At 37.1% G+C, this 15380-nt stretch overlaps 1 protein-coding gene across 1 annotated transcript in view; it reads left to right on the forward strand.

The window, feature by feature from the left end:
• The window catches only part of TM9SF2 (transmembrane 9 superfamily member 2), a 62948-nt gene that overhangs the window by 34309 nt on the left and 13259 nt on the right, over positions 1-15380 (forward strand). The window contains exons 10-13 of the mRNA XM_025441018.3: positions 4091-4223; positions 7116-7235; positions 10467-10524; positions 13755-13914. Of these exons, the coding sequence (XP_025296803.1) occupies positions 4091-4223; positions 7116-7235; positions 10467-10524; positions 13755-13914 (471 nt within the window). The remainder of the gene's footprint in view (positions 1-4090; positions 4224-7115; positions 7236-10466; positions 10525-13754; positions 13915-15380) is intronic.

The following is a 15380-nucleotide window of genomic DNA, read 5'->3' on the forward strand; positions in this document are numbered from 1 at the left end:
AGTGAGTCAGAGACATAGGCAGAGGGAGAAGCAGGGTCCCCACAGGGAGCCTGATGTGGGACTCATTCCCAGGACTCCAGGATCACGACCTGAGCCAAAGGCAGAAGCTCAACCACGGAGCCACCCAGGTGTCCCAAGAAGGTATCTTTCAAGAATACCTTTTTCAGATAAACTGAAATAGTGGACCACAGACCATTATCGAAGGAATGTCTATAGAAGTAAACTTTAGCAGTTAGCAGTGAATCAGTCAGTCCATTAATCAATCAGACCTGAAGAAATTTCTATAGAAGTACTTTAGCAGAAAATAAATAAATAAAAACCAATACTAACGAGATATTTAAAAAGATGGGTGAACAAAAAGATACCAAATAAATATTTTCTGTTTTTAATAATAGTCTAAATTTGGAGATTAACAAAAGTATATCAGCAAAGAAAAAACAAATTTGATATATAGTATTGGATAAAGTGAGTGGCCAACTGCTTAAAAAATAAGGTAGATGCCACCTTTATTCTTTATGTTAAATGAAAATATGAAACTATAAAATACTAGAACACATGAGAAGTTATTTTTAAACTTTGGAGAAGGGTAGAATTTAAGTATCACAGAGAGCCAGAAGTTATTAAAAAAAAAATGATTGCTCTATGATTACTGTGTTAAAAATTTTTTTTGAGTAGTAAGAAATACCATTAAGTAAAAAGATAAAAGTCAAATGGGAAAATATTTAGCACATGTCACAAACAAAAAGTTAATGCCTTATAAATCCTAAAATCATTACGAAAACAGTCAGCAGCCCAGTAAGAAACCAGGCAAGGTACATGAAAAGAGAGTCCATTTAAAAGAAACAAATGGTCCTTACACATAAAAAGATGCAACATCATTCATAATAAGAGAAATGTAAAATAAAACTGCAGTGCAAGATTCTTTGCTCCTCTGGCACACTAGCAGATATTAAAATGTTTGATAATAATAATGTGTTGGGGGATTGAGGACACGAGCACTTTGATACATAGCTTATGAGAATGTAAATGGTATAACTTATGAAAAGCACTTCAGCAATATTAGTTCATTTTTTTTTTATTTTAATTTTTATTTATTTATGATAGTCACACAGAGAGAGAGAGAGAGAGAGAGAGGCAGAGATACAGGCAGAGGGAGAAGCAGGCTCCATGCACCGGGAGCCTGACGGTGGGTTTCGATCCCGGGTCTCCAGGATTGCGCCCTGGGCCAAAGGCAGGCGCCAAACCGCTGCGCCACCCAGGGATCCCGCAATATTAGTTTATAATGTAAATAATTCGATCCAACAATTCAGTTCTTAGAAACTAACTTGGATGGAAAGGTTTTATTATTACTGCTATTTTTAATTTTAAGACAGTGTATTGCTTATTATAAAAAATTTCAAGAAACCCAAATACTCATGAATAGGGACTGATTTTATAAGTTATGGAATATCCATGTAGTAGAATACTGTGTATTCATTAAAAAGAATGAGGCAGGGGTGCCTGAATGGCTGTCAGTTAAGTGTCTGCCTTTGGCTCAGGTCATGATCTCAGGGTCCCTGAATTGAGCCCCACATTGGGCTCTCTACTCAGTAAGGAGTCTGCTTCTCCCTCTCCTCCCTGCTGGTGTTCTCTCTTGCTATCTCTTCTCTCTCTCTCTCAAATAAATAAATAAAGTATTTTTTTAAAAAACCAGAATGAAGCAATTCTGTATACACAAATGTGGAAGCATTTCCATGATATTGGACTAAAACAGCAAGGTGTGAAATAATGTGTATAATATGCTACCATTTATGCAAAATGAAAAAAAAAGTATCTGTGCATTTCTTTATGTATAGGTAGAGTATCTCTGCAAAGATAATAAGAAACTAGTCACATTTGTTTTCTCCAAAGAAAGGGGACCTGGCCCTTTATGGGAAACTTCATTTTCATTTAACTCTGGGTTTTTTAGTGCTTATTCAGTAAAAAAGTAATGAGAAATCTCTCATCTGTAACACTACTGCGCCTAAACAAAAAAAGGTGAATGTACTTTTTTTCCCCTCATACTTTTAATGTAGACCTTCAGAGAAGCACAGAGATTTAGTATACCCATCACTCTGGTCCAGCAGTTCTCAGCTCATTCAGTCTTGTTTTAGAATCCCACGAGTTCCTCCCTTTCAGTTATTTTGAAGCCAATCCAAATATAATTTCATTTAAACCATTTAGAGCCCATATACTTTTAACAAAACTTCAATTTGTACATTCCTTATAAATGACTGACTATAATTACCTGGTGTACATGGAAGTATTTTTATTTTTACTATTGTCTTTTATTAGCCATTGTAAGAGCAGGATTAGTACCGACATAAAATCCATGTTTCAAATTTTAGTTTATATTTACTAAAAAATATGTATAAATGTAACATACTATCAATAGTATTGTCTACTGCTCACAAAGATAGAAGTTTGGGAATTTGGGGTGGAAATCAGCTGCATCCTGAAGGAAATGTCAAGAAATGAGCCTGAAAAAGTTACGGGGGCCAGAGTAACCTGTAAGCAATACAGTTTGAAGGTCACGGGGAAGCTCTTGAAGAATTTTAAACAGCACTGACATAGCCAGGTTTGTGTTATAGGAAAATCACTTTGTTTTTTAAGATTTTATTTATTTATTCATGAGAGACACAGAGAGAGAGAGGCAGAGGCAGAGACACAGGCAGAGGGAGAAGCAGGCTTCATGTAGGGAGCCCGACATGGGACTCGATCCTGGGTCTCCAGGATCAGTCCCTGGGCTGAAGGCGGCACTAAACCGCTGAGCCACCCGGGCTGCCCAGGAAAATCACTTTGAATATGTGGAGAATTGGGGCAAGATTGGAGGTATAGAAACCATCCAAAGGTAGTTATGGAACTCCTGGGGATAGAATGATGGTAGGGAAGAAAAAAGGAGGTAGACACAGATAAACACAGGGGGTGTTTAGGAGGTGGGACAGATTATTGGTTGACTGGTCTATGGAGAAGGTAGAAGAGGGAGAAAAAATAAAGGACCCTCCTGGTTGTCATATTGAGAAGTAACTGAATAGAAGCAAGGGCAGGAACACAGAGGTCAATGTAGTATATGTTGGAATAGCCAGTTGAGAGGTAATGACTTGAACCTGGAACGAGTATTAGATTCTACTGAAATATTTTGGAGGTATTGCTGAAGATTTGTTAAAGGACTATGGTCAAGATACGAAAAAAGGGAAGGAATCAAGGAGGATTCCAAGGTTTTGGGAACTGAACAGCTGGCAAGATGGAGCTTTTACTACTGGGTGACCAGGGATGGGGCTAGGGGCGGGGATGGTTCCTGCAGAAAGAGTAAGTTGAGGAGAGAGAATCCATTCAGGTGTGGATAATTCTCTTCAGGATGCCTATTAAACAACCAGGTGGAGCTGCTTGTGTATTTGTGTCAGGGGAACAGTTAGGCCTGGTGGCAATCTTATTCATATGCTCGTAGCTAACTCTACCATACCCAGCAGAGTGGCTGTGAAACCTAATACCATTCACTCATTTTGGAGATTAGTAAATGTAGATTGAAAAGGATAGAGTGTGGGCAGCCTGGGTGGCTCAGCGGTTTAGCGCTGCCTTCAGTCCAGGACGTGATCCTGGAGACCTGGGATCGAGTCCCACATCAGGCTCCTTGCATGGAGCCTGCCCCTCCCCCTGCCTGTGTCTCTGCCTCTGTGTGTGTGTGTGTGTGTGTGTGTGTGTGTCTCATGAGTAAATAAATTTTTAAAAAATCTTAAAAAAAAAGAAAAAGAAAAGGTTAGAGTGTGAGTAAAAATTAAATCATTAATTTGGATCATAAAACTTGACTAGAACTAGGTAAGTATCATATGGTAGTTGTCTATGTTTTTAAAATTTCTTAGTAACTTTTAAATTAGTTTAAATTATTAACTTTATTTAAAAATCAATTCAAGAAAACTATGTAAAACCAAAACTTCATAAAACTTCAGAATTGAAATAAATACTAACATTTGTAAGTTTAAAAAAAAATTCTGTATCAACATATTCACCAGTGAACAAACTGTCTAGCTGTCCTGTGATACATGTCAGTTAAGCAACTTAATTCCCATTTTAGGAGGATGCCCAGGAAGAATTTGGCTGGAAGCTGGTTCATGGTGATATATTCCGTCCTCCAAGAAAAGGGATGCTGCTGTCAGTCTTTCTAGGATCGGGGACACAGATCTTGATTATGACTTTTGTGACTCTGTGTAAGTATTAAGTGAAAATTAAAAAGTAAATACTTTTTCTAAGTGATTATTTGAAAACCAGTCTTCCAGGGCACCTGGGCAACTCAGTCGGTTAAGCATCCAACTCTTGATTTCAGCTCACGATCTTGATTTCAGCTCATGATCTTCAGATCATGGGATCCTGCTCCAGGCTCAGCATGAAGTCTGCTTGAGATTTTCTCTCTCCCTCTGTCTCTGCTCGCATGCTCATGTGTTCTCTCTCTAACATAAAGAGATAAAGTCTTTAAAAACAAAACAAAACAAAACAAAACAAAACAATGAACCAATGTTCCTAAGTGAAGTAGGTAGGCTACTTGATGAATATGTGTGCTTTGGCTATACATCACTTGGGGGCAAGGTTAGCTGTGCCAGAAAACTGACTTCATATCTCCCTTAAAACTGCATAGAGACCAAGCCTTTGTCATGGGCTGGGACTGGAGGTGATTAGATAACCTGAAGACCATCTGGGTCTGAGTCTGGGTGATGTGGAACCAGGGTCATAAGGGTTGACGGTGCCACCCTACCAGGAGCAGTATGATTAGGATTCTAAGATGTTTTTGGCTTCCACTGAGAAAAACAAAAAGGAAAAGAGGAAATAGGGTAGGAAGCTTTTTGTAGACCTTCCTCATCTTGGAAGGATATAGGAAGCAAGACTTTTTTTTCTCTAGCAGTGTTCAGGAGAGACCTTCCTACACAACAAATACCTCTCCTTTGTGCCACCTGAAAATCTTCAGAAATGTTATTACTTAAAATTTTTTTGTCAACTAGGACAACCTTTTTTTTTCCCCCAGATAGCTCCTTCTCCCCCCTTAGAGTTATTGATCAGCCACAGGGATGGTTCTAAGGCCACTCTATGGGAATACAGTATTTCTGCAATTTTCCTAATTGTAAGAAAAAGGTTTATGAATAGAGTTCTCTAAATTTTGCTATTACTTTCCTTATGTTTCCTTTATTGGTGCCTTCTGATGAATAATAACAAATGAATTATTACTGGAAGAATTCAGAAACCACTGACCTTTTAATAATTTTAATGAACGTTTGTTCTTATATTTGATTACATATTAAATATATAATACCAAAGTCATTTTATGTTAGTAAAATTACTCCAGATTTTTATGATGGAACTATATAAAATGCTTTACAAAGAAGATTCTCACTTCTAGGTGTCTGGCACCTGAATAAGGTTGAGAACCACTGATTTGCACCTTTAGGCTTACTTTGAAGACTAACTTGAAGATTAATTAGAACATGTATCTTTATCTACTTAGGTAAGGAGATGCAGCTGTGATGGGTAGACCTAGAATTCTTGAATATATTATACTGAAGAGGGTAGATTGGGAGAAGTCATCATGGCAGAGATTTAGACACAGTCAGAGGATAGCATGAAGGCATTAGATCCCCCAGAGAGCCAGGAGCTGGAGCAGAATGGATGCTTTAGGATAAAATTCTGCCTAAAAATTGTATTGGGAGTTGTCTTCTGTCATCATCTGGTTCTTGTTGGGGTCTGCTAGAAAGTGAACTCATGAGGAAGGAAAGATTCAGAGAACCTAGGGATTATTTTCCTTAAATGCTCAAATATGAACTTTCTCCTTCAGAACAGTCCATTTCTCTGTTCTGGGGAGAATGAGGGTGTGCATTTTGGTTGAAATTTGAATAGGTCTTCTAAAGTTCCCCTGGTTGGTTTCCTGCTCATGAGTTTCTCCTTTTGCCCCTCAGTTGGTGCTGAACAGAAGGTGTGGGTGGACATGTGCTTGATGTACACCTCAGGGAAACACTGGGAACTTTCTTGCTACTGGAATTAGAAAGTCACTTGGATTTCTTTCTGAGCAAAGTCATAACTTCCAAATCCCAGCTTAAATCCAGGAATCTCTATAAATATAAGATAGCATGTTTATTCTTATTAGTCAGGTGCATTATTATAAGGAAGAACAAATAAAACCAACCAACTAAATAAAAGTAGAAGCCAGAATTTCTCTGAGTCAGTGACCAAGTCCTTCAGTAATTTGTGTTCCGAAAGCCAATGTGTACTATGAAATCTTTTTTCTCTTATTTTACTCATTGATTAGATTTTGTCTTGTCTTTGAATGTTATAAGGTAATTTTCACCCAGAGGACCCGGTATTATTTTTTTAAAGGAACAAAAGTGGGACTATTTCATGGTGAGAATATCTTTATTCATATTAATTTTTAAAAAGCTGTACTTGATGGGGGCACCTGGGTGGCTCAGTCAAGTAAGTGTCCAACTCCTGCTTTTGAAGCAGGTCATGATCTCAGGGTTATGGAATTGAGCCCCGCATCGACTCTGAGCTCAACATTGAGTCTGCTTGAGATTTTCTCTCTCTTTCCCTTTGCCCCTCCCCCAACTCATGCTCACACTCGCTCTCTCTAAAAAAAATAAATGTTAAAAAAAAAGGGGGGGGGAATCCCTGGGTGGCGCAGTGGTTTGGCGCCTGCCTTTGGCCTAGGGCGCGATCCTGGAGACCCGGGATCAAATCCCACGTCGGGCTCCCGGTGCATGGAGCCTGCTTCTCCCTCTGCCTATGTCTCTGCCTCTCTCTCTCTCTCTCTCTCTCTGTGACTATCATAAAAGAAAAATAAAAAATTAAAAAAAAAAGAACTCTGCTTGAATCTCAGAAGAGCTGAAAGTCCTTGTGAATACCTAGTCAGCCTTCCCTGATGATAGGAAAGGTGGAGCCTGTTGACATAGTACCTTACAATATTGCTAAGATTTAGTGTGGACCCTATGGTAAGACCGTGTATTCATGAATTTATTTAATTGTATTTAGTTTCTTGTTTAAAAAATGAGGTCGTCTTCTATCATTTCACAAAGGAAATAGTAACCAAATTTATAACTTAAAATTACTTATTTTTTTAGTTTTTGCTTGCCTGGGATTTTTGTCACCTGCCAACAGAGGAGCATTGATGACTTGTGCTGTGGTCCTATGGGTGCTGCTGGGCACTCCTGCAGGCTATGTTGCTGCCAGATTTTATAAGTGTAAGTAAAAGCCACCCTGAATGAGTGTCAGATCAGAAATCTAATCACTGCATATGAGCCTTTGTGGCCAGCAGGTGATTTTCTTGAAACAGTATGTATTATAGGTATATATCTTTATTTAAAAGAAGCTTGTGATGTGGATGACCATCCCTATATTTATTTATTAATAAGTGTTTATACAGTGAGGTAAGCAAATTTAGATGCTGCTTATCCACCATCCCTCTGTTCTTTTACTTTTAAGTTTTGGCATAAGAGGTTTGGCTGAACAACTTAGATTTGCTACATTCATAGAAACATATATAGACTAATAAAGGAAGTAAGCATATTTATATCACTGATTTATTAACTAAAATAAATAATATATATAGTCATACCTTCTCTTGAATAAGAGGTCATGCATGCTAAAGAGCCCTGAAGTAATTTAATTTGCTTTTATAATATAATGAGCTGTAATCTTGTATTCTTGCTATTCTTGAACTTTATTTTAGTTCAGTGAAAAAGTTCAGTGAAAAAAAAACATCAAGTCCACAGGGTAAGGATGGGATGTGACTAGATGACTTAGCACATTTGCCAGGGGCAGTGAATGCCAGTGTTTGCCAGGGAATCCTGAAGTCTTCTTGAGATGATCTCATAGGTAACCTCAATTTAAATTGACAGGGAGGAGGTTAAAAAAAAAAACCTATGCTCTGAAAACTATAAGATATTAATGAAAGGAATTGAAGGCACAAATGGGAAGATATACCTTGCTCGTGGATTAGAAGAATTAATATCATTGAAATGTCCATACTCCTCAAAGCAGTCTACTTACTGATTCAGTGTGATCTTTACCAAAATACTATAGTATTTTTCACAGAACTAGAACAAATAAACCCAAAGTTTGTATGGAATCCCAAAAGACCCGAATAGCCAAAGCGGTCTGAAGAAAAAACAAAACTGGAGGTATCACAATCCAAGTTTTCAAGATCCACTGCAAAACTGTAGTAATTAAAACAGTGTGGTACTGGCACAAAAACAGACACATATCAATGGAACAGCATAGAAAGCCTAGAAATAAACTCATATGGTCAATTAACCCACGACAAAGAAGGCAAGAGTATACAATGGGGAAAAGAGAGTGTCTTTAAAAAATTGTGCTGGGAAAATGAGACCACTTTCTTAAACCATATACAAATATAAATTCAAAATGGATTAAAGACCTAAATGTGAGACCTGAAACCATTAGACCCCTAGAAGAGAGAAAACGGCAAGTAACCTTTTACATCAGCCTTAGTGGCATATTTATGGACATGTTTCCTCAGGCATGGGAAACAAAAGCAAAAATAAACTTGGAATTACATCAAAATAAATATCATTGTCCTTTTGCACAGTAAAAGACATATTTTATGTGATTTCATTTCTATGTGGAATCTACAAAACAAAAAATACAGAGAACAAATGTGATTTGCTAGAGAGGAGGTGGATGAAAGATGGGCGAAACAGATGAAGGGGATTAAAATGTACAGATTTTCAGTTATAAAATAAGTCATGGAGGTGAAAATTACAGCATAGGAAATGTAGCGTGTTGTATGGTAACAGATGGTGATTATATAATGGTAAACAATGAGAAATGTATAGAATTATGGAATCAATATGTTGTACACCTGAAACTAATACAACACTGTGTTAGTTACACTACAGTAATAAATTCAGGGGGGGAAAGTGCCCACCAAAAAAAAAAAAAAAGAAGATGAGACAGAGCTAAGGAGCTAAGGTTGATGTGAATAAGGTTTGAAGTCAGACATGGTGGTTGGGTTATGTATGCATCCTTAAAGTGAGGTTGGCTAGACTCAACCCCAAGTAGAAGTAGAAGTTAGACTTTGCCAGATACAGTGCTCTTCTGAAAAGGTGAAGTCCTATATGTATGTGTGTCTGTGTTTTACTCTTTGTGGATTTTGTCAGTTTTTTTTTTCCTTTCTTTTCATCCTTTAGTAAAGGACAGGGAATTGAGGGTGTCATGTGTGTTTTAATGATATGATCAGACCCCTGCCTCCCATGCAGCACATTCCCTTTCTCAACTATGCTGGCTTTCTTTCAGTTCCTCTGTCAGGCTGTGTACCTTCACACCTGCCTGAGGACCTTACCCCATGCTGTTCACTGTGCTGGAAGTACCAGCGCATTCTCCCTCCCATCCCAGGCAGAGCCTTCTTTATTTCCTCTCCATCCTCAGTTCTCCCAGCTGCACATTAATCAGGTGGAACATTCAGAGACATGCTGTCGTGTGGCCCCAGTCACAAAATACTTCATTTTACAGAATATTTCTAACGTTTCAATAAGTATATTTGAATTTTGTTTGGAATTGCATTAAACCCAGAATTAACCATTTCACAATAGTCTATCAATAATGCTGTGAATTCAAATCATATACATATCATTTGTCATTTCGTTGTAGGACAAATGGTACTTAAACTTGCTTATAAACTATTACAACTTTTTTTTTTTTTTTTAAATCAAAGATGTTCTCACATCTCTGCCAGTTTCATCTCCAACTTTTAAACCGGAATAGGAGGAGTGCTTTCATTTTTTACTCTATATACTTAAAAAAATGTTTTTAAGTGGGGAAAAGAAATTAGAGAGGAGCAAAGGAGTTTGAAAAGTTGATAAGCAAATTTATTCTGTGAAGTGGCCGAAACCCTTCCACTCTTCTTTGTCACCTGATCTGACACACTGATCTCCCCACCCCCACCCATATCTCGGACCAGAAACTGTGATGCCAGGGGAATCCTAAAGATTTAGGCCTACTGTGGAAATTTAAATGTGTTGTACTTTAGGTTTGAGGGTTCCTAGTTTTATAACCAATTCTGAAACTGGCTGCAAGATAAAGGAGAATCCCCCCCTTATGCCCTTCCTCTCCCCAGTCCCATGGATTGAAACTGGCCCAGAACTTAAGGGTTTGTTTTATTTTGAAGTAAAAAAAGATTAGAAAAGCAGTGGTTTTGATGACCTTCCTTTGATGGTAGATTTATTATGCTGAAGCAAACATCTTGAGAGCCGGGCTTATTCAGGGAAGTCCTATGATGTGCATCTCTGATCTGGATCACTTGTGTAGGGACTGTCATATCATTTACTGGTGTGATTTTCTAGGAATGGGCCTCTAGTGCTGTCTGAAAATTTGTTTAATGTAGACATATATGGTCATTTGGTTTGCTTTGAAGAAAAGTCTGTGTGTTATCCCACTTTTGTTTTCTTCTACAGCCTTTGGAGGTGAGAAGTGGAAAACAAATGTTTTATTGACATCATTTCTTTGTCCTGGGTAAGTGAACATTTCAATAGTAACTTTCTTACATTATCATATTTTAGCTCCCAAATTTTCAGTCTCTTAAGTCTTGAATCTTCTCTGTCTCTAAACCATGTACCATAGAAAATTAATTTAATTTTTTAAAAAGAGATAAAAATTGAATATTTAATAAACATTTGTGCAGTGATTACCACATGCCATACCTGGAAAAAGTATCTTTGGACATGAGAAATTGTTACATTCCGTTTCTTAAAAGTTTGTTTCTTAGACTTTGTAAGTTGGTCTGGCATGTTGTTGTGTAAGGCTGCATTGAAAGCTTTTGAAGCAATTTTCACCTGAACATGGTTCAGGCAAGCAAATATTTTCAGATAGAAAAATGTTTGATAGAGGGCAGCCCCGGTGGCGCAGCAGTTTAGCGCCTCCTGCAGCCTAGGGTGTGATCCTGGAGACCTGGGATCAAGTCCCACATCAGGCTTCCTGCATGGAGCCTGCTTTTTCCTCTGCCTGTGTCTGCCTCTCTCTCTCTCTGAGTAAATAAATAAATAAATCTTAAAAAAAAAAAAAATGTTTGATAGAAAATTTTGACAGAAATCAAAAGTATTGCAGCTTTTAAGCCACCTAAGTGTCCATTGATAGATAAGTGGGGTAAAGAAGATGTGTGTGTATGAATATATATATATATACACACACATAAATACACAATGGACTATTACTCAGCTATAAAAAAAAAATGAATGAGCTCTTGCCATTTGTGCCAACATGCATGGACCTAGAGAATATTTTGTAAAGTGGTATAAGTTAGTCAGAGAAAGACAAATACCATATGATTTCACTTATATATGAAATCTAAAAGCAAATGAACAAAACAGAAATAGACTCATAAATAACAGAACAAATTGGTGGTTGCCAGAGGGGAGGGGTGGGGAAGCGGATGGGCAAAAAGTCAAGAGAATTAAGAGGTATAAACTTCCAGTTGTAAAATAAATAAGTGACAGAGGTGAAAAGTACAGCATGAGGAACATCCTAAGCTAGTTCTTTTATATCTGTATCAACCCTTTGATTTATCTTCTTCATTCCACCCTTAAAAGTAGGTGTTCACCAGAAGGATAGTGAAGTAATGAGAGAAGGAGAAGGAGGGAAGGAGGGAGAGGAAAAGCACACAAGAATGCACCGAGAACCCAAGGGCGCAGAGAGAATTGGTATTCATCTAGGAAAAGAAGTACCATTTAATGACATGAAATTCATGTAATTTTATGGAAATAAACACCTACATATAGTTATTGCAGTAGACACAACCAAATGGCATTTGATAATACTAAACATTGTTTCCACATTTTAAAAGAATTTAATGGAGAGAGATGCTTCCTTATATTAATAAAAATCTCAATTTAGTTGTGATATAATTTGTATACAGAGAATATCAATAAATTTCAACTATAAAACATGGAGAATTAATACAAGTTTGGCAGTATGTCTAGGAATCAGCTAATATTCCAAGATTATGAATACTACCAATAGCAAATTCCATGTTTTCGTGGTAGTTGTATTTGTTTGGGAAGAGGACTCTATTCACCAGGAGTATTAGCCACAGGAAACCTTCACCATACCTGAAATAACTTGTCAAAACATGCGCCATTCATGTGACAAGTTTACAAAGCTAATTAACTAGTATGAGTTACAAATTGACCATGTTACTTGATGAGAGCACCAAATGTATGAGGGGTTTGGCAGTGTACTGTGGCTCCTAGCACAGAAAACATAGAAATAGACCAGATATTCATAGAAGCATGCTAGGTGTGACATCACAAACCAGAGGAAGTGTTAGAGGATGCTGGTAAATTGTCTATATGAAAGGAGAAACTCTCTTCTTACCAGTCACACACAAATCAGTTCCAGGTGCAATCTAAATATAATGGGCATAACAATTGGAAGAAAATATAGAAGAGTATCATCATGATCCCAGGTTAGGAAAGACTTTTTTTTTTCTTTTTTTTAGATTTTATTTACTTATTCGTGAGAGAGACAGAGGAGGGGCAGAGACCTAGGCAGAGAGAAAAGCAGACTGTATTGCAGGGAGCACGATGCGGGACTCAATCACCAGACTGGAATCACGCCCTGAGCCAAAGGCAGATGCTCAACCGCTGAGCCACCCAGGCGTCCCTAGGAAAGACTTTGTCTTAAATTACACAAAGAGTAAAGGGAAAAATTGATGACTGATCACATTAAAAACTGTGTGTGAGGAATGTAGAAACAATTATAGTATGATTACAGCCATGTTTTTAAAAAGGTACTCATAGGGCAGCCCCAGTGGCGCAGCGGTTTAGCGCCACCTACAGCCCAGCGTGTGATCCTGGAGACCCAGGATCGAGTCCCACATCAGGCTCCCTGCATGGAGCCTGCTTCTCCCTCTGCCTGTGTCTGTTCCTCTCTCTCTCTCTCTCTCTCTCTCTCTCTCTCTCTGTGTCTCATGAAAAATAAATAAAGTCATTAAAAATATATATATATATAAAATTAAAAAGTACTCCTAGAAGAAAGACTAAAGGGAAATTTAGTACACACATTCACTTGTTTGGGTTCATAAATAGCCATAAACTGGGAGAACAAGATATTTAACAAGGAATTATTAAATAACTAGAATATATAAATAACTCACATCTATAACTTTGGGAAAGTTGTACAACCCAAATGAAAAATGAGCAATAGATGTAACCAGCAAGTCACAGAAATAATACCTATAAAGCTAACAAGCACAAGATGTTCAGCAGTAGTCATCAACAGGAAATGCAAATTAAAACAACAGACTTGACAATCCAACGCATGAAGAAATTTGTAAAGAGGGAACTTTCAGGGACTCCTGGGTGGTTCAGTGGTTGAGCGGCTGCCTTCGGCTCAAGGCATGATCCTCGGGTCCAGGATCAGGTCCCATATCAGGCACCCTGCATGGAGCCTATTTCTCTCTCTGCCTTGTCTCTGCCTCTCTGTCTCTCTCATGAATAAATAAATAATATTTTTTTTTAAAGTTAAAAGGAAAAGGGGTAATTTTCATAAATTGCTGGTGGGAGTTTAAGTCAGGCAGAACCAATCTGAAAAGTAATTTGGCAGTTTTAAATTCATACACCCCATAACTCAGCAGTTTTGTTTTCTTTGTATATAACACAGAAATTATGGTATTAATTACATATGATTGATACTATATCATTTGCTTCTGACTCAAGTTTTACCCAAAAGCCTATTGTATTTTTCAGGATTGTGTTTGCTGACTTCTTTATAATGAATCTGATTCTCTGGGGAGAAGGATCTTCAGCAGCGATTCCTTTTGGAACACTGGTTGCCATATTGGCTCTTTGGTTCTGCATATCTGTGCCTTTAACATTTATTGGCGCATACTTCGGTTTTAAGAAGAATGTAAGTCTATAGGTGTAAATTTCAAATAAATTCCAGCTATGGAAGTTAGCATATGCCACCTTAAAAGATAGAAAAGTATCTTTTAAAAATAGATGTCTAAAAGATATATGCTTACCTGTGTGGTCTGGATTTCACAGAAAATGGATGACCTCTTAGTTTGACTGGAGTCATTCTTAAAATAGCATTTTTGGGGTATGGTAGAAAAAAAGTCACAGATGTAAATTTAGATTTTAAAGTTTTGTAAGTAAAATAGGAAATGAAATGCTAATTCAAACTAATGAAAACTTTGACTTTTTAACATTAAAAATAATTGTGTAACTTTTTTTCTAACCTAAAAAGTATGGCATTTTTTCCTTAGCATTAAGTATTTGGTTTGGGAGGGTTTTTTTAGGTTTTAAAAAAATTTTATTTAAATTTAGTTTGCCAACATATAGTATAACACCCATCATCTCATCATGTGCCCTTCTTAATGCCTGTCACCCAATTACCCTATGCCCCCCTCCCAAATTAAGTATTTCTCCATTACTTAACAAAGTAAACTAAGAGTATGGGTTAAGAAGAAAGCTGTAGGAAAAGGGACTATAAAGTGACAGCCATTTTTTTTTAACGTGTAGCTTTGTAATAAATTTTATATGGTTTTCCTGCTAATACTTAATTTTAAGGAAGATTCTCAGCAAAGCTCAGTCCTTCCCTCCCCCAAGTCTTTCTCCACCTCTGCTGCCCTTTTCTGCCCTCAGGATAAGAGGAAAATGAGAATTTATTCTTCACTGTCCTTCCCACTTCACTATCCTTGCTCTTCCTGAAAACATCCGGTCCACAAGGTTAAAAAATATATATAATATATATTATATATAATATATAATGTATTACTGTCATACACTTTGGAAAGGGGACCTAGAATGTCCTGGCAGAGACTGTCAGTGCTTCGCTGTCTCCACTACACCTACCATGCCAGCCTATTCCTAAGATTTTTCAGTTCTTTGGCATTTTGTTTAATTTATTATTTTAAGTGTATGTACTACAAATAGTGACCTGACAAGATTTAAAACTTTTTGAATACATAGATAAATAGGTTTTTGAAACTCTAAAAATATGCCTGTTAAAAATATAAACACTGAAGAACAACATGACAATTCTCTACCTTTACGCATGCATATCTACATGTAAAGTAATTAGTCCATGGAAATAAAATCTCATTGAGAATACCAAGTTTTAAGTTTTTGACGTATCATCACAAAAACTATGGAAGTATGCTTTTGAAAGAAAGTGAATTTCTACATATGTACCTGTTTTACCCCTCAGCTATGTTTTAAGTACTTTAAGTTTCACTTATTTTTATTCTACCAGATCATGTATTGTGAAAGGGAGAATGTTATCAATACCTTATGGTCATAAAACTTCAGATAGCCATTCATTGTTGCCTTTGTGTTCTTAAGTCTTAGTAGAATTGAGATTTTTTTAATAAA

The sequence above is a fragment of the Canis lupus genome, chromosome 22 (assembly GCF_003254725.2).
Source record: "Canis lupus dingo isolate Sandy chromosome 22, ASM325472v2, whole genome shotgun sequence".
NCBI classification, from domain to species: Eukaryota; Metazoa; Chordata; class Mammalia; order Carnivora; family Canidae; genus Canis; species Canis lupus.